The following is a 23,435-nucleotide window of genomic DNA, read 5'->3' on the forward strand; positions in this document are numbered from 1 at the left end:
ACGCTCCTCCACCCCCACATGCACTCAGGGAGGGGATTCCAGGACGCCTCAGTAGAGACAGCTCAGGCAGCCCTCCGCCATGGTCTCCACAAGCTCTTACTGGTTGTCCTGGTAACCAAATGCAGGTGCTCTGGGTACCAAGGAGAACTCAGAGGCCTTTTCAAACCCTTCTTTGGACCCTGGCCAATCTGGTCCCACAAATATTACTGAGTGATTTCCTACGAAGTGTTAAATGAAAATAAAATGCTAGCACCTCAGAAAACTATAGTTAGAGTTCTCAAAGTGTGTTCTCCAAACCAAGACATTGGCATCAGCATCACCTAAGAACTTGTTAAAATGCAATTCTCTGCCCCCAAAGCAGACCTGCTGAGCCCTCCTGGGGCCTGAGCCCAGTAGTCTGTGCCTTAACACACCCTCTGGTGATATTGATGTGGGCTCAGCTTTGAGCCTGCTGCGGCTGCAGCATAAACCTTAGCCTGATTTCATGCCTTGTCAGGTGTGAAATCTTAACTTTTAGAAACAGATATCTTTATCTCTGGGGCTTGCCAGGTGACTCAGTGGTAAACAATATCTGCCTGCCATGCAAGAGATACAGATTTGATTTCTGGGTCAGGAAGATGCCCTGGGGAAGGGCATGGTATCCTACTCCAGCATTCTTTCCTGGGAAATCCCACGGACAGAGGAGCCTGGTGGGCTACAGTCCACATGGGATTGAACAACAGTCGGACACGACTCAGCCACTAGACAAAGGACAACAAAATCTTTTGTCTCTAACAAATGACAAAGTGTAGGGGAGCAACCTACACTCTGAAAAGGAATTTATTTTAAGTAAAAAATAGGGACGGGTACTATAAGGAGCAAGCCAGCCAGCTGAGCAACCACATCCGGTGAATGACAGGACCTCACTCCTCACTCCGGGGCCCCTGCTCTGCCCGGGAGGCCATCCCGCGGCCTCCCCAACTCTGAATCTCCGAAGGCAGAAGACCACTGACCTCCACAGATGGTCCCCCGAGGGGTGGGGGTGGTCAAGCCAGTAACAGCCCCGACCGAGAGACCTCGCGGAGCGGATGCTGGGGACCCCTGGTTCGAGAGCTCTTTACAGTCATCTCGAGGTAGTGTCCCTACCTCTAAGAGCTCAGAATTTAACGTTGCAGAGGGCGCAGCGGGAAGCCCATTCTTCGCAGACTCTAGTTCAGGGCCCCACGCGGACCGGGCCCCCGAGGGCGCGGCGGACGCCGGCTGCCGGCTTCACCTCCCTCCGGCCCCGCCCTCCCTGCCCCGCTGGGCAAGAGCAGGGTTGCGCCGGTGCCCCCCACAGGCCGGGGTGTGGTGGCCGCGGAGCCCCGCGGGCGGGGCGCGCCCGCCTAGACGCCGCCCTCCCAGCCGGCCTCGCCGGCTAGCGGCGCAGCCAATGGGGGCCGAGCCGCTGCGCGGGGATTGGGGCGGCGGCGGCGGGGGCCGGGGCGCGGGGAGGAGGCGAGGCGAGCGCTGTCAGCGCGGTTATAAGGGAGGGAAAAGTTGCCCGCGGACAGCCGGGCCGGCGCACGCTCGTAAGGAGGCCGCAGCGGCAGGGCGGGGCCGCGGAGCAGCGGGTGGCTGCGGAGGCAGTCTCCGATCGCTGCCTCGCTCCCCTCGGGGTCTCCGCTCGGCGAGGTCCCGGGTTCGCGAGGACTTTTGCGCGCAGCCATGGGCGGCGTCGGGGAGCCAGACTGGGAACCTGGGCAGCGGGGGGCGCCGCTGCCCACCCTCCGCTGGGAGCAGGTCCGCCGGCACAACCTGCCAGGCGACAAGTGGCTGGTGATCGAGCGTCGCGTCTACGACATCAGCCGCTGGGCACAGCGACACCCTGGGGGCAGCCGCCTCATCGGCCACCACGGCGCCGAGGACGCCACGGTAAGGCCGCCCACCGCCGGCCGGGTGGAGCCCCGGTGCTCGGCTGGGGCCTGGTCGCTGGGCACCGTCCCCTGCTCCATCGCGGGTGGGAGCGGCGCGGCGTGGGAGCCGGGTGGGTGCTTAGCATCCTTCCTACTCACGCTCACCTTTGACCTCCTGACGGGGGACCCAGAGTTGGGAGGGACTGACGGGGGCCTGATGTGGAGTAAGAAGACCACAGCCCGGCAAAAGAACCCGCACCCCTGGGGCTGAGCTGCAGCAGATGTCTGTGGGAGGAAGGCGGGGGTCTCAGAGGTGGGTGTGTCCAGGCAGAAAGCGCTGGCCCTAGGTGAGGGCGCTCCCTGATGCTCTGGTGTTCCTCCTCTGGGTTCTGAGTGCACCCCCAGAGACGGTCTTCATGCTGGGTGCTTGCTGGATGCCAGAGGTAGGGCGGGTTCCCTAGGGGCTGGCAAGGATGTGCCCTCACAGGCTGGAGGCAGGGCAGCAGAGCCTGGGCAGGGCCTAGAGGTCTGTGGCTTTCCCAGGAACTGCTGTGAATGGCTCTGAGGGGCAGTGACTCACCTCTCCTGGGCTAGCAGCTGCGTGTGGGAGAATTTTGCCAGTCAGGCTGGGTGGGCCTCTTCGGAAAGCACAGTCACCCCAGGAACAGGCGGGCCCCTGTGGACCCCAGCTTCCCCTCCGCAGCCATGTCGAGACATTTTGGTCAAGGAGGAATGTGGCCTGTCCAGTGGGACCATTTGGCAGAGGAGCCATCAGGCTGAGACTCCTCACCAGCCCCTTTTCCCAGAGACCGCCCACCCCCTCCCCCCAGCCGAACAATAGGGCTTGGGGCCATGACAGTCTGTCCTTGACCATCCCAAATTCTAGATTGGTCACCCTGGGCACCAGGAAGTTCTTCAAGATTCCAGGGGATGCATCGCTAACTGGCGGGGCTTTAAATAACAAAAGAGATTGTGTCCTGTCCCAGCAGGGTCAGTGGCCCTGTTTCCAGAACCATCTTCTCTCTGCCCACTGCCTTCTCTAGTGGGTTGGGCGATCTTCCGGGGACTCTTTTAAGGAAAAAGTCTCTCTTCCTCACTTTCCCCGGAAGCTGAGAGGTTAGGGATCAGACATCTCCTGAAACTCTAGAAGGTGACAGTCAAACCCTTGTGTGCGGTGCCAGGGGCCCACGCGGTGGCCAGGGAGTGTGAGCTGACTGAGGGCTGGTGAGTGTGTGACCGTCTCCAGGCCTATATGTGTGTGAACGAGGCCTGTGTTTGTGTGCATGGTTACACACACGTGCATTGCTGCCAGGGCGTTGGGGTGGGGTTGGGGGGTGGGTTGGTAAGGAGCCGCAGCTCCTCCCCCCTCCCCTGGGCTGAGCGCTGGCCACCCCTCCAGGATCCTGGAGGTGGCTGCTCTGGCCTTTTTTCAACCTCTGACCTGGCGGACAGGATGGAGGCTGGTGAGAGGAAGATGATGAAGAATGTTTGTGAGTCACTTTTTCCTGCTTGGTGCCCAGGCCTATGCTGGGGACCCTCCTGTGTGGGAACCCCATCATCCATTTAGCTCTATACCCTGAGACCCCACGTGACCGCTTTCTCACTGATTCCTCACCAACAGGGTCCATTTTCCCATTTCCATTAAAAAACATGCTGTCTGTTCCCTGGGGCCATGGACAGGCTCTGCCATTGGAGGCTCTGAGTGACCTTGAACCAGGCATGTCACTCCTGTGAGCCTCAGTTTCCCCATCTGTAAAGTGGGGACAGCGGGGACAGACAGTGAGCCAGCTGAAAGTGGGACTGTGCCTTTGCAACTCTGCGGCCCCACAGCTGCCACGCAGTTGTTCCCAGTCAGCGTGTGTTGCCAGCTGATAAGTGTGAGTGTGCCCTGCAGACCGTAGAGTGCAGTGGACAGCCATGACATAGCCACCTCTGGTTCATTCATGTCTGTAACAGGGTGTGATGTTATCTCTTAGCTTTCCTGAGGCCCAGACACTGGGCTTAAGTTGCCACCAATACCTGGTCTGTTCAGCCCAAAGGGGTTATGAGGAGATTGGGGGTGGAGGACCCTAGGTTTTGTCTGTGGTGAGCCCACAGGGCAGAGCAGGGCTCAGACAACCCAGGGCCTGGTGTGGTCCAGCCCAGACCCCCAGGCACCCCAGCCCCTGCCCTGGAGCACTGGTGGGGGTGGGGTAGCCATGTCACAGGGGCTGTGTTCCCGCAGCCACCTCTTACCAGCCCCTGCCGCCCATCAGCTGTTCTCCTGTTCAGGCCACAGAAGCCTTCCTGCCAGGAAATTCCCAGAGTTCCTGTGCCGTGAAGTCAGCTTGTGGCCATCCTGGGATACAAAGCCGGGTACCCTGGGGAGAGTGCTCTGGGCCCTGAGCCAGGTTCTTCTAAGAGTCATAGGCAGTCTGAGACTAGAGGGGCCAGCCAGGGAGGGGCAAGGCCCAGCCACTGCTGGTCATAAGTTGACCAGGGCTGGGCGCTGAGCACCTACTATGTGCCAGGCTCCGAATTCAGCGCTTGATTTATAGACAGTCCCTCTTTGAATCCTCATGATACATCTATGGGACAGGTACTGTTATTATTTCCATTTTACAGATGAGAAAACTGAGACTCAGAGAGGCAAAATGACTTGAAATTAAGTGACGGGTCTTGGATTTGAATTCACAGCCCATCTTGACCACCCGCTCCACTGCCGCTTCTCTGTTTATTTCGTTCGTTCATTCATCCTTCAATTATTAATTCACTGGATTCAACAGCAGATACCAGCAAGCATATCCCATATGCCAAACCTTGACCTAACCTCTGAAGATACAGCTATGAACAGAAAATCTGCTGGGAAGGACTTCCCTGACAGTCCAGTGGTTAAGGCTCCACACTTCCACTGCAGGGGGCACGGGTTTGATCCCTGGTTGGGGAACTCTCATCCCTCATGCTGCATGAGGCAGCAGAAAAAAAATCTGCTAGGAGGATGTTCCTTGGCAGAGGGACCAGCTAAGGCAAAAGCTCAGAGGTGGGGCCATAGCAAGACCATCGGCGTGGCCGGAGCCAAGCAGTGAGGAGAAGGGCCAGCAATGAGGACCGGCGGTAGCAGGGGAATCAGGACTTTGGTTTTATTCTAAGGGGAGAATGCAGGGCAGAACAGAGAAGACAGGGGAATCTGACATATCGATACATTTTAAAAGGATCCCTAGTGAGGAAGGGGAAGGCAGAGCCTCCCAGGAGAAGAGGGAGGTGTTAACAGATGATAGGACCTCCCCCCAAGCCCTGCCAGGGGAAGCCACTTGGAAGAGGTGGCCATTCACCTGGGCCCTGAGGTGCAGGTGTGTCCAGGGGAGAGGGCAGGTGATGCTGGGCTCAGGGGCACCAATGGGAACCATTAGGATCTAACTCTGGGTGGTATTCAGACAACAAACTTCAGAGGTGATCCCAGTGTTGGCCCATTTTACAGATGAGGAGACTGAGGCTGAATACGGGTGATTTAAAGGGACCTTTTTGGAACCCTCAAAGGGCAGGACCTTTGTCCTTGGGCTTGGAAGGTGGGCTTTGTGTCTGGGAGTTGGGTAGGGGCAGGTCTGGGCAGATCTGAGGCTCTGGAGTGAGAGTGGGGCCAGAGAGAGGGGCTGGCCGGGGACTCAGATGACCTGGTCCCGGGGCCCACGCTTTGCTTCCACTACCACGCTGGCTGCCTTGAAAGCTGCCTAATGGCCACTCCTGTGAAGCTTGCCCTCTCTGGGCTCTGTAGGTGTTTTCTGCAGTGTCCCCACCCACCCAGGCCCCTGGAGGAGCTGGGCGGTGGGGGGATAGGGGTGTTGCAGTGCCTTGGGGAGGTGTCAGGATTGTGCAGTGCTGGGCAGGAATGTGGGGATGCTAGCGGCCTAAGCACCCTGGGAGCCCATCTACATTTCCTTGTAAGGATGCCCAAGTGGCAGCCATGGGTTTCTCAGGAAACAGCAGCAGGAGAGAACCAGAACTCAGTGGTGGAGAGAGGACCCAGGGGTCCACTTCATGTCACAGCTGGGTCAGTGGCACCTGTGAGGCCAAGGGTGCTGGGTGGAGGAGACCGCCCTCTCCCAGGCCACCACACTCATCACCAGGGACACCAGGGATGCTGGGGGGGATAGGGGCAACTTCCTGGGGCATCTGCCATTGAGCAAGACTCTGCTGCTTGGGCAGGAGTTGGATACTCATGTCCAGACCTGTGTGCCCTTTGGCCTCAGTTTCCTCTTCTATAAAATGGGGATACTGATAGTGCCTCCCCACTGGCTGGAAGGAGCATTTGGCCACTGGGAGTGAGATCCGGCTCTCTTTTCAAATCTTCCCACTCGAAAGGGAGGGAGGGAGAGAGAGACGAATTCCTGAGTGTGCCCACCCCCATCCTCACAACCCACTGAGCCGAGGTTAAGAGGAGCAGACCCAGACCACCTGAACCCCCAGCTGCTCCACCCCTTTCCTGATCTGGAACATTCCAAATTCTTTGAAGAAGTGATCAGAAATGCTCCCCACCTCCACCTTATCTTTGGGGTGGAAGGTGTCCTGCCTCCTCGCCTCAGGCTGCCCAGAACATGACCAGCAGGGCATACCTCTACCCTCCCGCCTCCCGCCTGTGGGCCTGGATCTCTGGGTGGACCGCGGTGAAGGGCAGCTGAGGCCATGGGGACCGGATGCCAGGCCCCTTCTCCATGCTCTACCTGCACTGACTCAGTCCTCTGGCAGCCCCACGAGATGGGCACGAGTGATTCCTGATTTACTGATGACAAAGTACAGGTAGGAGAAGGGGTATGGTCTTGTCTGCGGCTCCATGGCTTGGCGTGGCTCATGAATGACTCAGCTCCTACCCTCTGCAGGCTGCCTCCTGAGTCTCCCCATGCCTGCCCTTAACCAGCTGCTCCCTGGAGTTCAAGGCGGGGCTGGGGGCCTGAGCAGGGGCCTTTCTGAGGCTTCCGGGGACTGAGACAGGGCTGGGTGGGAGCTGTGCCCTGGGAGGACGTGGACCTCACAGGAGATCCCTGGGTTTGAATCCCTGCTCTGCCACTGCAGACTCTGGGGCAGGTGGGCCCACCACTCAGAGCCTCTGTTCTCCGCCCCTGGCAAAATGGTTCAGACCCCCTATCTGGTGGGCTGTGGAGGGTCGGCTCTTGTCCACATATTCACACCTGCCATCCTGCGCCTGCTCTGTGCGGGGCTCCGAGGCCACGGCCGTGAACAGGGCCTGTCCCTGCCACCTGCAGTCTATGTTTAGAGACACCATTTTAATTCTAGAAGTTTCACCCAAGTCTGTTCCAAGAACCAGTGAGGCCTTAGTTGCCACCTCCTTGGGGGAAAGTCACAGGGTTTGCACCCGTGCCCCTGAGAAGATGTTTCCAGATGCACTGGGGGTGGGCGTGGCGGGAGGCGCAGTGTAAGGCTGGGACCTCCTGCAGTGCCCTGAAACTTGGTCAGTGCAGCCCCAGAAATGCCAGGACCACCTTCCTGACCCCCACACCTCGGCCTCTGAGCAGCCAGATCATTGGTTACTCAGGATGGTGACCAGCCTCGTGATGAGGACCCCCTGCCCCCACCTAGAAGACACACCGCCTCCCCTCTGACCAGGGAGTGGCCACCCTGAGGCTACTGCCAAGGGGCCACAAGCACCATTTTACAGGCAGACCAAGTTCTGGCCCAGCCTTCATCAGATGGAGCTGTGTGACCTTGAGTAACTGGCTCAACCTCTCTAAGTCTTCTGCCCATTGAGATTCCTGAATGTTTAAACAGAGGCCAAAGAGGACTGGGTCACACGGCCCCAGCCAATAGTCCAGGAAAAAAAAAACTGTTTGCTGAGGTTTGGGTCTGAAGCCAGGGACCTACTGTGTTGATACTCAGACCGCAAGAAGTGTAGGCTCTGGAGTGCTCAACCCAGCCCCAGGAACCTGGGCTGCTTTCCCAGTATCTACCCACCCATCAGGTGGAGACTTGTCTGTGAGCTCCGGGATAGTCCCACCTGGACCTGAGGGGGCTCACCCCTTCCCTACTCACTGTAAGGGACACACCTGGCTGGAGGTCTCCTGGGTGGGCCTGGCTGTGGCCTCTCCCTCGGGGCATCTCCAGGCCTGGCTTGGGTACATCCGGGCGAGGGGAAAGGAGTCAGGGAGGTGACCTGCTGCCCCAGCTGCTCAGCTCAAGAGTATGGCCCTGGAGCATCTGGGGTCTGCCGGGTGCTGGGGTGGCCCCAGAACAGACTCAGAGGTCAGGAGAGAGGAGGGCTGGGAGGGTAGACATCCTGGGGCCGTAGCCACAGGACACGCGTCTGGTGTGTGTGTGTGTGCGCGCGCGTGCGCGCACGCCAGGCTGTGTCTCTCTGGGTACCCGAGCGACTGCCCGTGCGCGTTGTTCCCGAGCGTGGCTGTGAGCCTTCGTGGGTTGGTGGTGGTGTGTGCTTGTGTAGAGGCACACGCTTATGGCACTGAATTTCTGTGACACCTGTGAGCCTTGGTTGTTACACCATTTGTGAGCGTGCCGTGTGCCTGTTTGTATGTGGGCTCTGTGCACCACCAGGGGGGTTTCAGAGGAAATGAGAATCAGAGTCAACGCTCATTCAGGCTTAAAACAGACGGAAGTTCTGACATGCTACACATGGATGAACCTTGAAGACATTATGCTAAGTGACAAGTCAGTAACACAGACTATATGATTCCTCTTCTAAGTGTCAATTCTTTCTGTTTTTTTTTTTTTTCTGGCCGAGCTGCATGACTTACAGGACTTTAGTTTCCTGACCAGGGATTGAACCTGTGCCCTGTGCAGTGGAAGCATAAAGTCCTAACCACTGAACCACCAGGGAATTTCCTTCAAGTCAATTCACAGAGAGCCGTACCTATGGTTTTCGGAGGCTGTGAAGTGAGAGTCGCTCAGTTGTGTCTGACTCTTTGCGACCCCATGGACTATACAGTCCGTGGAAATTCTCCAGGCCAGGATACTGGAGTGGGTAGCCTTTCCTTTCTCCAGGGGATCTTCCCAACCCAGGGATCAAACCCAGGTCTCCCACACTGCAGGCGGATTCTTTACAGCTGAGCCACCAGGGAAGCCCAAGAAAACTGGAGTGTGTAGCTTATCCCTTCTCCAGGAGGTCTTCCCGACCCGGAGTCTAACTGGGGTCTCCTGCACTGCAGGCAGATTCTTTATCAACTGAGCTCTGAGGGCTGGGAGAGGTAGAAATGGGGAGCTAGTGTTTCATGGGGACAGAGTTCCAGCTGAGGTAGATAAAGAAGTTTTGGAGATGGATGGCAGGGATGGTTGCCCAACAAGTGAATACATTTAATGCCACTGAACTGTACACTTCAAAATGGTGAAAATGGTCAATTTTATGTATGTTTGACTACAATTAAAAAGAAAAAAAAAAGTTAATGCTCTTGGCTCTAGAGCCAGAAAGGTCTGGAGTCTCATCCCTTGGGTTTGCCCCCTGGATTTGCCTAGTTCCAGGCAGGAGAACAGACTTGCTCGGGGTCACGGTGAGCGGGGTCAGCCAAGCACAGCAATTTTCCTCTTAGCTCCCCGGCCAACACTCCCCAGGTGGCCAGGGCCATGGCAGCTTCCTGGGGGGCCAGCCTCCCCTCGACCCCCTGTCTCCCCGGGGTGCTGCCCCCCCCCCCATCAGAGCTCTTCCCTGGAGACAGATCTATACCAATACAGCCCTCTCCCCTACTGTGAGCTCCAGGGAGGGGCCCCAAGTCAGCCTTCCCAAGGACCTAGGTTATTCCAGAAGCTACACCCTTGGAGCCCCCAGGTCCTCAGGCTGCTCTGGGCCAGGAGGGGAGAGCAGCTAACAAGGAAAGGGGAACCCCTTGGGTGAATCCTGCAGGTGCGGCCTCTAGGTGGGGGCTGGAGGGGCCTGAGGTTCTTCTGAGCCCGGCACAGGATGGTGTGGGGGATGTCGTGCAGTAATGCCCACCAGGTGCTGCTAGTCTCATTAGCGAGAGGACAATAGCAGCCAGCAGTCACCTTCCTGAGGACATCCCCATCCCAACTGGCCCCAGACACTGCTTCCGCAGTCCAGGCTTCTGGTCAGCTGGGGCTGGCTCACTCAGAAAGTCCCAGGATAAAAACCTGTTTGCGAACGACAGTGAGCCAAAGACATGAGGGCTAGATCAGGAAGGCTGAGCCCTAGGTGTGATGTTCAAGTTTACTCACAGTTCAGCGCTGTCGAGCATGAACGATGGGGGTCACTTCCTGACCAGTCCCTCTCCTCTTTATCTTTATCCCTCAGCCCTTTATCTTGCTTGAGGTCGCTCTCTTCCTCTAACCCCTTCTGCTTTGCACCCTGCCCCCACCCCCCGCCACCATTACACAGAATAACAGGAATGTTAGATTGTTTATTAAACTTATTTAAAAAAAAAACAAAACTTATTTTGTCCTCCTGCTTTTCAAATTAGAGAAGTTTAACTGTTCGAGCATCTTCAGGCTGTGTGGTCTTCGGTGGATTTTTTTTTTTTCTCCTGGTGGCCCAGTGGTCATCAATCGCCAATCTCCTCACTCACACGTTACTCACTGCTTATGTTTGTAAAAGCTGGTAGATCTGACATTTGTGACCCTGTAGAAAAGCATGTGATTTTGAGAAAGCTTTCCCGCTATCTTTTTTGGAAAAGTCAAACCCTTTCATGAACGGAAGCAGAGTGTTCCAGGGAAAACTTTCTGTAAATCCAGATTTTAAAACACCCAACCAAGTTTGAGGAAAGGCCCCATGGCAGGGTGAAGCAGCTGGAGTCCAGTAGGTGAGGGGTACCCAAGCAGGGCACCCAGGGCCTGGGAAGGACCAGGGAGGACTCATGGGCAAGGCTGACCGTCATTCAGTTGTGACTAATGAACAACTAGCTGCCTGCCTGCCTGTTTGCCCTTCCATCAGCAGCCCTTCTGCTTTGTCTCTGCCTGCTGCCTCTGGGTGCTGACCCAGCTGTCTGTCTGTCTGTCCACCTGACTCTCTGCTCTCCTTCAGGATGCCTTCCACGCCTTCCACCAGGACCTCAGTTTTGTGCGCAAGTTCCTGCAGCCTCTCCTGATTGGAGAGCTGGCCCCAGAGGAGCCCAGCCAGGATGGACCCCAGAATGTGAGCAGGGCCCTGGTGGAGGCTAAGCCCCTCGTGTGGGGCTGGAAGAATGGGGGCATTGCTGGTAACAGCTTCATGGTTTGCCAGCCCTCCCGAGCAGACAGTTGCTGGCAGAGCTGTAGGGACGCCTGCACCAGCATTTCCTGGGGGACTCCAGGAAGACCCCCTTCCTTGCTCTGGGCCCTGCATCCCCATCTATGATGAGGATTTAGATGAACTGAGCTCTAAGGGTTTTCCCTGCTTCTCAGGCTCCCTACACCTTTTGTGGGGATGGGGGAAACCCAAGCTGGCACTCCATCCCCTTTGGCCACACCCCTTGGACCCTAGGAGGAGTGGCTGTGGAGGGTGGTGGGGATGGAGGGTGGGAGTGGGGGGCCTCCCTCGCTTCCTCGGCTAACCAGCTGTTCCGCCCCGACAGACCCAGCTGATCGAGGACTTCCGAGCCCTGCGCCAGGCGGTGGAGGACATGAAGCTGTTTGAAGCCAAGCCCGCCTTCTTCGGTCTCCTGCTGGGCCACATCCTGGCCATGGAGGTGCTCGCCTGGCTCATGATCTACATGCTTGGCCCCGGCTGGGTGCCCAGTACCCTGGCTGCCCTCATCCTGGCCATCTCCCAGGTGACCCAGCACTGTCTTGTAGACACCTAGACTGACAACAGCCATGGCCTGGCACACGCGGGCACTTGGGAAATGTTTGCTGAAAACAAACATTGACCAGCAAACAAAGAAAACATTTGTTTCTTTGTCTGCAAACAAAGAATGACCAGCTAGAGGCCCCATAAGTCCAGCTTCATTTTAAATGAACTAAGGAAGCGCTTTACTTAGTACCCCTCAGGGAGCCCAGGGTCCAAAGCTGGAAGGCTGCTGCCTGCAGCCCCTGGACCTCCCCAGCTCAGCTGTCCTTGTCTCTTAAAAGATGAATCTGGGGACTTCCCTGGCAGTCCAGTGGTTAAGACTCGGCACTTCCATTGCAGGGGGTGCAGGTTCAATCCCTGGCAGGGGATTCCACATGCCGTGCTGGGCGGCCAGAAAATAAAAACTAAATTAAAAAAAAAAAAAAGGAAGCTGGTCCACTAGGGTCTAGAGTGGAACGTGAGCTGTGGCGGTGCCCTGCGAGCTGGGAGGGCTGGCTGGCCAGGGCTCCGGGCTGGACCCCCGGCAGCTCCCTGCCACAGCCCCGGACCCTGCGTCTCCCCAGGCCCAGAGTTGGTGTCTGCAGCACGACCTGGGCCACACGTCCATCTTCAGGAATTCCCGGTGGAACCACTTGGCCCAGCAGTTTGTGATGGGGCAGCTGAAGGTGAGGGTGGGGGCGGAAGGCGGGCTGCCGGCGGGGGCCGAGTGGGGACGGGGCTGCATGGGGAGGTGGGCATGACCCGGCCCCACACCTGAGAGCCCCCTCCCCCGCAGGGCTTCTCTGCGCACTGGTGGAACTTCCGCCACTTCCAGCACCACGCCAAGCCCAACATCTTCCACAAGGACCCAGACGTGACTGTGGCGCCTGTCTTCCTTTTGGGGGAGTCGTCCGTTGAGGTGCGAGGGGGGACACGCTCAGGCCAGGCCTGCAGCGGAAACCTGGTGGCCCCAGAGCCCCCCAGCTCCGCGATGGCCCCGCCCCCTACTCTAGTTCTAGGCAGAGCCCCTGTTCCCAGGGTGCCCCCGCCCCACCTCCCAGTGGCTAGAATCCAGAGTTGCCTTGGCCTCTTGGCCCAGCCAGCCCCCTGGCCCTGCCCAGGGCAAGGAGGGCCTGGAGAGCCACCCTCCCCAACGGGCCACCTGTATCCTCACAGTACGGCAAGAAGAAGCGCAGATACTTGCCCTACAACCACCAGCACCTGTACTTCTTCCTGAGTGAGTGTCCCCTTGTCCTCCTGGGGGCGGGGGCACAGATGGGGTGGGGGCCACGCCGGGGCCTGCCTTGTCCACTGCACATCTCTGGTCACCCCAGCCTGCAGCCCATGCAGCTTTCCGTGGCCAGCCTCTGCCCTAGCCCTTCCCTCCACTGGGGTGCCTTCTGGTCAGCGGCGGTCACAGCCCTGGCTGCAGCTTTCAGAGTTCCTTCTTGCCCTCAGTCAGGGCATCCCGAGCCCTAGGGCAGTTGTGGGGGCCACAAGGTGAAGATTAAAGGGTGGGGATATATCAGGCTGGTGCCAACCTGCAGAAGGGGCATGGGGGAGGCGGTGGGGCAAGGACCAGCCTGGAAAGGCTCAGACACCGAGGGCCTGAGCGAGGACCAGGCCTTGTGGGTGACGCGGGCTCATCCCTACTGGGTGGGACCAGCCTCCAGCCCTGCTGGAGGAACAGAGCCCCCTCCCCATCCCTCTGGCCGGCCCACTCTGCACCCCACCCTGCTCCTGAGCCCCCCTCATGCCCCTCCTTGCAGTCGGCCCGCCGCTGCTCACGCTGGTGAACTTCGAAGTGGAAAATCTGGCCTACATGCTGGTGTGCATGCAGTGGATGGTGAGCGGGGGCCCTGCCAGCTCCCCTGGGCATACAGCTGTGGTGGAGGAAGGTGGGGTGTGCGTGTAGTGATGTGGAACACGTGTGCTTGAGAGCAGGGGGCGTGAGTGTGTGCGTGTGTGGTTGCCAGGTCAGCGTGTGCACAGGGTGTGATGTGCGTCTCTCACAGTGAGAGATGAGGGTGGGGACCCCCTGGGCCCCCTCTGCCAGGTATTTGTCTTCTGGGCAAGGCTTCCTTCATCCCACACCCTTGCACAGCATCCATGGTCAGCCCTGTAAGGCTGGCAGGCGAGGACTTGTCCCTTTACCTGGCTGAGAAACCCGGGCCCAGAGAAGGGGTGGTGATATGCCCGTCCGAGGCACATCGAGCCGAAAGGATGGGCATGACCTCAGCTCCCACTCCGGGCTGCCTCGCGGCCTCCCCCTCCTCCTCCTTCCTCTACAGGACTTGCTCTGGGCCGCCAGCTTCTACGCCCGTTTCCTCTTGTCCTACATCCCCTTCTATGGCATTCCTGGGGCGCTGCTCCTCTTTGTGGCTGTCAGGTATGGCCAGGTTTGGCATGACAAGCAGAAGAGCACCCTGACCATGGCCCTCAGTGTTTCCATCTGCAGAATGGGGACAGCAGTACTGTCTCCCTGGGCTGTTGAGTGGCAGCATCCAGGGGGTGGCGGGTCTCAGGGAAGCAATCTGGGGTGTCCACCCTCTTGAGTAGGGCTGCTCTGGGCTCAGCCTGGCAGTGGCCTCCATGCCACTTGGCTGCTTGAAACACCAGTGGGGAGGAGTTGCGATCCCATAGTACAGATGGGGAAGCTGAGTGGTCAGCAGGATGTGGGGCAGCACCTTGAACCTCCTCTCACAGGGTCCTGGAGAGCCACTGGTTTGTGTGGATCACACAGATGAACCATATCCCCAGGGAGATTGGCCATGAGAAGCACCGGGACTGGGCCAGCTCTCAGGTGGGCAGCCGGGGCAGGGTCCATCCTGGGGATAGGGGTGGGGTCCCCAGCTGGGAGGAATGGGGGCGCTGATGGGGCTGCCGTGGGGTTGGCGCTCTGTGCCAGCCCCCGCACCTGTGCCCCGCCCTCTCCTGGCAGCTGGCAGCCACCTGCAATGTGGAGCCCTCGCTCTTCATCGACTGGTTCAGCGGACACCTCAACTTCCAGATCGAGCACCAGTGAGCGCAGACCCGGGGGCGGGGTGGGGGGGTGCCATGGGGGTGGGAGTGAGCCTGAGTCCCTGTTTCCCGTCTACTCCGGGAGAGGCCAAGACATCTGCCCTGGACTTCCCGGAGGGCCCGGGAGAGGTGGTGCCCGGGTCCGGGGGTGCCAAGGCACTGTCTCCCCTGCAGTCTCTTCCCCACGATGCCGAGGCACAACTATCGCAGGGTGGCCCCGCTGGTCAAGGCCCTGTGTGCCAAGCATGGCCTCAGCTACGAGGTGAAGCCCTTCCTCACCGCCCTGGTGGACATCATCAGGTAAGGGCCGTCCACTCACGGTGGCTCCCCGGGGCCCCCGCCCACCCCTGGGGCCCGTCAGCCACTCCCTGAGCACCCACCTGGCTCTCTTGAGTTCTTGCAGGTTCCTCTCTGGGAGCTGGCATTCAGGGCCTTTCCCATCAGCCTCTCTGCCCTTGGCCTGTGACCCCACCCCCGTCCTTCCCAGTGTCCACTCACACACAGGCCCAGGCCCGGTCCTCGTCAGTGAGCAAAACTTCCCGACATCCCTGCCTTCCTGGAGCTGACATCTGAGCAGGGGGAAATGGAGAACAAGCAGTTAATTACAGAAAATAAGTAAATGACAAAATGCGAGAAAGGGAGAAGTGCTTCAGCAAAAAACAAAGCAAAACCACAAAACCTTCGGGTGGGTACAGGAGAGGAAATGGGGGGTACCAGGCAGAGATGCAATTTTTAGTTGGGTGGCAGGGTGGGTGGTAAGAAGGCAATGTGTGAGCAGAGACAGGGAGGAAGGGAGAGGGCTGGCCGTAGAGACATCTGGGGGCAGCATGTCTGGGGCCGGGGAATAACCGTGCAAAGGCCCTGAGGCAGGAGTATGCTAGATGTGTGGGAGAGCCACTGAGCAGAGGAGGGACACACAGGACTTGGATTTTGGAAGGGTGCTCTGACTGCAGGAACGTACTGATGGGGCAGAAAGAGCAGAGTGGGGTTCCTGCAGCTGTTCAGGGGTGACCGGGCTCGGCCCTGGTGGTAGCCTCGACAGGGGAACAGAGGCCAGAGTCTCAGCCGGAGCTCTTCCACCTACGTGCCTTAGCACAGGCTGTTCCCTTTACTTTGAGGCCTTTCCTTCTCTACTGGTGTTTGAATTCCTCCTTTATCACCCTCCCAGCCCGATCCTCAAAGCCCCTGCCACTTGGCCTGGCCCCTTTCAAACACCTGGCACAGGGTTTTCCTTGCAAGTTACTGATGCTTCTGGTTCCCTCCCCCGCCTGATATCAGGCTGGTGGTGGGCACATTGCATGCCTCACAAACCTCTGGGTTGCAGGGCTCAGCAGGAGGAAGCGACAGAGAGAGCCGGGTGAGGAGGGACAGACCCACCCTGGCTCCTGGCTGGACATGGCCTGGGCCCTTTCCCCTCCCACCCAAGGCCTAGGTTCCACTGCAGTTAATGAAAGTGTAGCCGCCTCTCCCAGTCCTCCCCTCCAGGACCCCACCCCAGCTGCCTGCCCATCTCCCCTCACACTCATCATCGTGGGGGGAAAAGGTTAATATCTTGCGGTTGAGTCCCTCATATCTTCCCTACCCCCACCACCCAGGTCCCTGAAGAAGTCTGGCAATGTGTGGCTGGAAGCCTACCTCCACCAGTGATGACCGCAGCGCCCGGGGCCCCAGCAGCCACCAAGCCACCCAGACAGGCTTCTTCACCTGCCCCACCTCGCCCTGCCTCAGGCTGGAGGCCCTGTCTGTCCTCTTGGGTCCTCTCCCCATCTGCTCCACAGCCCTACGACCATGGCTCTAGACCCACTAGGACCCGGGCTAGGGGCATGGGGTATAAAGACAGTGAGCGTGACATGTTTTCCTAGAGCAAAAATTTAGGGGAAAAATGTTATTTTTATATAAAAACAAACCCAGGTATGTTATGGAGTAGATATTTGCATGGATTTTGGAACTGGAGTTCAGGTCCTTGGGCCATCAGGGTGTTGGGAGGTGAGAGGGCGGTGGTGGATGGTGGCTTTCTGAGTTGACCTCTGCTCTGGGTCAGGGAGCTGAGCCCCGGGCTCAGATGCCCTGAGGGCCTGGTCCCTTCCTGTTCTTCATCCAGTCACCAGCAACCTTGGTAGTTCACTCCAGGCTCACCCCACTTCACTCCTTTGCATAGTTGGACAGGGAGGCTTCCCTGGTGGCTCAGTGGTGAAGAATCCGCCTGCCAGTGCAGGAGACACAGGTTCAATCCCTGGGTCTAGATTTCTTGGAGAAAGAAATGGCAAGCCACTCCAGTATTCTTGCTTGGGAAATCCCCTGGACAGAGGAGCCTGGTGGGATAGGGTTGCAGAAAAAGTCAGACTAGACTTAGCGATTAAACAACACAGAGAGAGACAGAGACTGGCGGCAGACGGGGGCCGAGGGCCATGTATGCGGGCACCCCCAGATCACAGGAGGCACCCCTGTCCGGCATCTGCATTGGCCTGATGGCCAAGGGGCCTTAGAGGGCCACTGGTGGGGGTCTGCTGCTGAACTCAGAAGTATACCTGGCATCACACCAGTGAGTGGGTCCACAGGAGGTGATCGGGATCTCCCCCTGCCCCATGCCTGTCCGGGACCAGGTGCTGGTTTCCAGCTGCTGCAGTGAACCATTCAAGCAGGACCCCAGTGTGTGTGTGTGTAATTAATTTCGCTTCAGTTGTATCTGTCTCTTTGTGACCCTATGGACTATAGCCCGCCAGGCTCCTCTGTCCATGGGATCCTCCAGGCAAGAATACTGGAATGGGTAGCCATTCCCTTCCCCAGGGTTTCTTTCCGGCCCAGGGATTGAACCCAGGTTTCCTGCATTGCAGGCAGATTCTTTACCGTCTGAGACACCTGGAAGCCCAAGGACCTCTGGAACAGGGCTCTTTCTGTCCCGAGAGTCTGAGAACAAGGCGTGGTCCTTCACTGAGCCTTGGGCTCCTCATCTGGAAAATGGGTGTTGGCCTGGGCCTCTGGTGTTTGGACACTCTTGGGGGGCTTCCTGAAGGTGGGAAGGAGGGAGAGCCGGGCTTCTGGACCCCTCTGCTCAGCAGCTCTAAACCGAGTGGAAGGTTTCCTTAGAAGTGTCAGCAGATTGAGGAAAAAATGGAAACGCTGAGCTAGGATTTCTTTGAGGGGCTTTCTGGCCCAGGGGCTGGAGTCTCCCCACCAGCTGCAGGACTGCCCCCCACCATTTGTCCCCAGGGCCCAGACTGGCTTCCCTACAGGAAGTGGAAGGGGGCAGGTTCTTGTCCAGTCTTTCCCCGGACCTCCAGTCTCACCCTGACCCACTCCACACCGTGTCCTCCTTTTCTCTGGAGTGGGCAGCCAGGAGGGAAAGTCCTGGACTCCAGGCTGTGACATTGGGGAAGTTATGCAATCTCTTGGGAGTGATAGTGTGACCTCCTAGGGTGACAGAAGAGATACCTGTGGAAGGCTTTTTGCTGAGAGCCTGCAGCAACAGGGCTGAGCCATTCATCTTAAAAATGGGTACAATCCATGGCCCTGGGGCCATCACAAGCTCTCACCTGGGACAAGCACGTGGCTGCCTCCCAGCCTGTTTTGTCCTTGAAAGGTACTTCCTACCTTGAAAGTAAGTCCCACTTCAGGGCCCCTGCCCAGGCTGTTTGTTCTCTTTGTGGCTGTCCCCTTCCTGTGGTCACCTGCTGACTCCTGGTGCCCTGTGGGCCCTGAGATGGCAGTCCCCCAGGGCAGACGGTCAGCGCCTTTCCGACAGTGACCCTGATGCCCTTATCAGGGAAATACTAGCACATGGAAGGAGGAGCCTGGTAGGTTGCAGTCCATGGGGTTGCACAGAGTCGGACATGACTGAAGCGACTTAGCAGCAGCAGCAGCGGACTCAGGGTGAGCATGCGCCCCGCCCCGCCCCCAGAAGGAACGCTGAGCCTGCAGCGCCACCCAGGGGCACCTGGAATAGCTGCACCAATGTGGAGCAGGTCATGCTCTGCTGGTAGTGGCCCCTGGTAGTGGCCGAGGGCATTGCGCCCTCAACGTCTGCAAACGGGTAGTTGCCTAGGAATAACTTGTTTAAAGGACCAAGTGACTTTGGGTTCCAGAATCATTGCGGACAGTGACTGCAGCCACGAAATTTAAAGATGCTTGCTCTTTGGAAGAAAAGCTATGACAAACCTAGATGTGTTAAAAAGCATAGGCATCACCTTGCTGACAAAGGTCCATAGTCGAAGCTATGGTTTTTCCAGTAGTCATGTATGCATGTGAGAGTTGGAACATAAAGAAAGCTGAGTGCCAAAGAAATGATGCTTTCGAACTGTGGTGCTGGAGAAGACTCTTGAGAGTCCCTTGGACTGCAAGGAGGTCAAACCAGTAGATCCTGAAGGAAATCAGTCCTGAATATTCATTGGAAGGTCTGATGCTGAAGCTGAAGCTCCCGTACTTTGGTCACCTGATTCGAAGAGCCGACTCATTGGAAAAGACCCTGATGCTGGGAAAGATTAAGGGCAGAAGGTGATGGGGGGATAGAGGATGAAATGATTGGATGGCATCATCGATTGAATGGATGTGATTTGGGAAACCTGATGTGTTCATGGGGGTTGCCAAGAGTCGGACACAACTTAGTGACTGAACAAACAACAAAATGACCACTGGGGAAGCCCCCTGGCCTGTTAGCCATCCCATTGCCTACTGCCTGGAATCCTTCACTGGTGGGTCATCTTTGCCCTTGATCCTCCCTGTCCCTTATGCTAGAATCCCTGGGGCCAAGTCATCCACCCATCTCCCTGGCTGAGTTCCCCCTTCTGTCTATAGATTTCTTTTGTAGTCTCAGGGCCTGGGCCTGGTCTGTGCAAAGAAGGAGGGAAGGGCCTTGGTAGAGCCACTAAGAAAAGCAGTGTCCCTGCTTTATGATCTGCACAGTCTTGGGCCCAGAAGAAAAGCAAAAGTCTTTAGGGAAGCCTTGTTCATTTGCCCCTTCAATCGGCCAGCATTTATTTACTTGGCGTCTTCCATGAGATTGGGGAAATGGAAATTCACAAGAACCAGCCCATGCCTATAATGTTGGGAGTGGCTGGTAGGTCACATGCCCGAGCAGAGGGCAATAGAGACATGATCTTTTAAGTCCTGGTACGCTAGGCGTTCACTTGTTGTGTTTATGATGGGCTAGTTCCAGTCCTGGGGCCCGCCAGGCCCTGGTTCCTTCACAGATGGGTGTAGGTACCCCACTGGATCCATAGCTAATCTTTTCCACTTCAGACTTGGACCAGGGGGCTCCTTGAGAAGCTGTGTCCAGAGGGGCACACCTCTCCAGGGATGGCACAGCTGGGACAATTGAATTTTGATTGCCCCAAGGCTCTGTATCATGAGCAGTGGCCTGTCACTCCGGGGCAGTCTGTGCCCAGTCCAGGTGGCTGCCACCTCTGCCCTGCCCCGCCTGGCTCACCAAAGGCCTCCTCTTGGCTCCCAGTGGGCCAAGAAGGTCTGAGTGTCCCTTCCCATTGGAAGCCTGGGAACTTGCCAGGCCAGTGACTACCGCTGGGGCTCTAGGTCCACAACCAGCCTGGACTGCCCTGCCAGGCCCTCCTCTGGGCGTTTCCACCACCTGCAAAGCTGATACATTTTTATCAGGGTGGACATCTTGCCATGGTGAGCTCTTATCCCCTCTGCAGGGACTAACTCCCCTCGTCTCCACCCACTCCACCCAGCCCCTCGCTCCTCTGGGGAGCCGTCTGACACTGATGTGGGGCAGGAAGAGCCCAGGCTCTGGGAAATGGCCCTTCCCTTGTGGGGCGCCCCCTGGGGAAGGGGAGGGCCAGGCGGGGTGAGGGCCTGGAATTCAGCTGCCCAGTCCTTTCCTCTGGCTTCAGCCTCCTCCCCTGTGAATCGAGGTTTGTTTCTGTAACCACTGGGGGGGCTATGAGTTTGGCAAAGGGTGGGGATCAGAAGCCCATGATTCCATGCTGGGCAAGAGCCTCAGCAGAGTATGGGGAAGGAGGGGCAGTTAGGCAGAGAGCAGGAATGAGTCTCCCCAGTCCCTGGCCCCAAGGGTGGAGAAGGTTGGGAGTGTGGGGGATTAAGTCACAGAAGGTCCACCTGGGCCAGGATTTACCTGATGCCCTCAGAGTGGCAGCAGAATCCTTCCCACCACTCTCCCCCTGCTGGGATCCTGGTTGTCACTGGTGATGGACGCTGCACTTACAGCTGGCCGGGTGTGTGTGTGTCTATTACTGTACCATCCTGAGAGTCAGAGTGCTGGGCCTAGCCTAGGTAGGAGACAGAAGACAGGCACAGGTAAGGGGGACGGAATGTATGTTCCCCAAGGCCTCCCAGACTCCAGGGCCTCTAATGGGTGTCAGGGCAGGGCAAGGCCAAAGGCTCACAGGTTGTTGAGAGATGACCTGTGCCCACTGGGGAATCACACACATGCTAGCCGGACCAGCTGGGTGTCCCAGCCAGCGACACTGAGGTCACAAGTGAAGCGGCGGAGAGGACAGGGGTCTACTCTCGAGCCTTCCCCCACCCTGCTGGGAGCAGATGCAAGGCCAGGTGGGAGCTCCTGAAGTCCTGGCTCCCCGAAACCTCTTGGCACTTCTTTGGCACTCCCAGCTTGACCTGCCAAGCTGAGCCAGCCCAGAGGGGAGGCCATAGAGAGCAGTGCAGGGGCCACGAGGAGGCTCACTGCCCTGGCACGTTCCCTGGGGCTCTTCCCAGGCTTGGGGGACCCAGTGAGCCCCTGCATGGGCACAGGCGCCACAAGACACCTGGTCCCCAGGGCTCCCTCAGCCCCTTCTGAGACTCTGCCCCTAGGGCTCGGGACACTGACCAGAGAGGGGCAGGGCCGAGGTTGGCAGAAGCGAGTGACCTGGGGCCTGCGGGTGGCCCCTCAGGAGGAGGGGGATGGCGAATGAGGATATCAGGAAGGTGGCCTGTGCCCCCCAGAGACCTTTGGAAAGCCTCATTCCACAGAGTACCCAGAAAGAGGAAGGAGGGCTCACTAATCTGAGCCATTTGCCCAAAACTCCTGGCCTGATGTGCACTTTAGGGAAGGAGAAAGGAAGTTCTCCTTGAGCAAAGGTGTGGGGGTGGGGTGGGGGGATGGACAGAGGAAAGTGCTCCCAGCGCAAAGCAGACCCCCTTCTCCATACTCCATTGACACCCCACCCAGCATCAGCGAACGGGAAGTGGAGGAGAATCAGGCTGGCGCTGAACAAGGAAGTGAGAATAAAATCATTTATTTCCAAAAGTGTAGAGGTGGGGAAGCAACATGATAAAAATTAAGGTCAGTTCCCTATGGATCCAGTCTGCCTCAGGGGAGGGACAGTGGCTCTTTGGGCGGCCAGTTCTCAGTGGGAGGGCTTCAGGCAGTCTGATCCCTTGTTGCCATGGCAACCCTCAGGTCCATCACCAGTCAGAGCTGGTCCCTCCTGCCCCGCCCTCCCCTGGAGCTATCTACGGGTTAGTGGGTTAATTTCCAGATGCAGCAGCTCTGGATACTCCCAGTGGCCGCCAGGTTCCCCACCCTCTCACTTTCCTCTCCCCTCAGCTGTCTGGCCTTCGGCCCCAACCCCTCTTTGTCCCATTGGGTACCCCCACCCCCACCAAGTCCCTGGCTTCTCTGGGTTACCCTCCTCTGGGACTCTTTCCCTCTGTCTCCTGACAGTCAGGGCCATGGAGGCCTCAGTGAGTGAGCCCAGCTCAGCCCACTGTGGGGCCTGGGGAGGCTGCAGAGGGCCTGGGGGTGGGAACAGGCAGATCTTCCCAAGGCCCAGTCCCACCGCCACCCCTGGCAGAATGCATCCTGTAGCAAAAGGTTAAAAAACAAGTAAAAGACACAAGAGCTTGATAGACCGGGAAAGAGCGTGTCCACGCAGGCAGCCCCAACGTGGGGAGGGGCTGTGATGAGCTGCTGGGCTCCAGTGCCCACTCGCAGCCTGGAGGGCCTAAGTCCGCACCAGCCAGGTGGCCAGGGACTGGCTGGCACTGCCTGGCAGTAACAGAGCACTCTGGGGGGGCAGTCCGACTGCTCCAGAATCTTGGGTCTCCCAACCAGAACAAACATCTGAGCCTACAGGCCGGCTCACCCCTGACCTGGCCATTGCTTCTGCTGAGCTCTTCTGTGGCCCTGCCCCCCTGGACCAGAGGTCACAGGCTCTGGACTTGGGAGGCGGCGGGATGGAACTGCTCAAGCCCTGGGTCGGAGGGCTCCGGTGGGGCCAGGACATTTCCCTTGGCCCGGAGGCCTGAGCTGGCTGCAACGCGGGTGAAGGGAGCCTGGTGTCAGGGCCAGGGCCCTGGACATCTGAAGAGAAAGTGGGGCCTGCGAGGGCGCCCCCAGTACCGACCCGGCGGTGGGAGGGAGACCCAGGGAATCCAGCACATCATCACCCCACAGAAGGGCAGAGGATTGGCGGCTGTCCGAGGCGGTGGGGCCAGCCTGCAGGCTCAGGGAGCCGTCCCACCTGCTGGCTGGGACCCAGCCCTGCAGTGCGGACCTCAAGAGCAGGGAGAAAAGAGGGTGGTATGAAGCCTGGAGGCCAGGCTGCAGGGGCTCCCAGGCCGCACCTGTGTGCGTCTGGTCTGGCTTCAGGACAGAGGGTGGAGGCGGGGCGGGACCCAGGAGGGAGGGTGTCGGAGGGAGGCGTGAACGCCTCGAAACCAGACAGCAAGAGAGGAAAGACCGAGCCTCAAGTCTGTGGGCCGTGCACCACAGCCTCCTGAGGCCCCTCTGAGCAGAACCCCGCCCTCCCCTTCGGCTGCCACCCCCACCTGCTCCCCACCACCGTCCCCGTGGGTGCCCCAAGGGCTGCAGCTTCATTTGTGGAGGTAGGCGTCCAGCCACAGCTGCCCAGACTTCCTCAGGGACCTGG

General features: G+C 58.4%; 2 protein-coding genes across 4 annotated transcripts in view; one reads left to right on the top strand and one right to left on the bottom strand.

Moving 5' to 3' along the window:
* Positions 1-1,463: 1,463 nt before the first annotated feature.
* On the top strand, positions 1,464-17,231 carry FADS3 (fatty acid desaturase 3). Of its 3 annotated transcripts, none has more exons than XM_027531925.1 (12): positions 1,464-1,893; positions 10,846-10,956; positions 11,375-11,572; positions 12,153-12,254; positions 12,365-12,487; positions 12,745-12,805; positions 13,338-13,414; positions 13,860-13,957; positions 14,275-14,371; positions 14,510-14,589; positions 14,764-14,889; positions 16,185-16,529. In XM_027531925.1, the coding sequence occupies exons 1-12, from the start codon at positions 1,687-1,689 to the stop codon at positions 16,234-16,236; spliced, it is 1,332 nt and encodes a 443-aa protein (XP_027387726.1). In that variant the 5' UTR covers positions 1,464-1,686; the 3' UTR covers positions 16,237-16,529. The 3 variants fall into 3 exon arrangements, with proteins under 3 accessions (XP_027387726.1, XP_027387727.1, XP_027387728.1); XM_027531926.1 differs by lacking the exon at positions 16,185-16,529 and adding an exon at positions 15,914-16,173 and having other exon boundaries at positions 1,507-1,893; XM_027531927.1 differs by having other exon boundaries at positions 1,509-1,893; positions 11,375-11,488; positions 16,185-17,231.
* Positions 17,232-21,783: 4,552 nt separating this feature from the next.
* FADS2 (fatty acid desaturase 2) overlaps positions 21,784-23,435 on the bottom strand; it is a 37,086-nt gene continuing 35,434 nt past the window's right edge. The window contains exon 12 of the mRNA XM_027532904.1: positions 21,784-23,431. Coding sequence (XP_027388705.1) covers positions 23,380-23,431 — 52 coding nt within the window. The 3' untranslated portion in view covers positions 21,784-23,379. The remainder of the gene's footprint in view (positions 23,432-23,435) is intronic.

This window comes from Bos indicus x Bos taurus, chromosome 29 (genome assembly GCF_003369695.1).
Source record: "Bos indicus x Bos taurus breed Angus x Brahman F1 hybrid chromosome 29, Bos_hybrid_MaternalHap_v2.0, whole genome shotgun sequence".
NCBI lineage: Eukaryota > Metazoa > Chordata > Mammalia > Artiodactyla > Bovidae > Bos > Bos indicus x Bos taurus.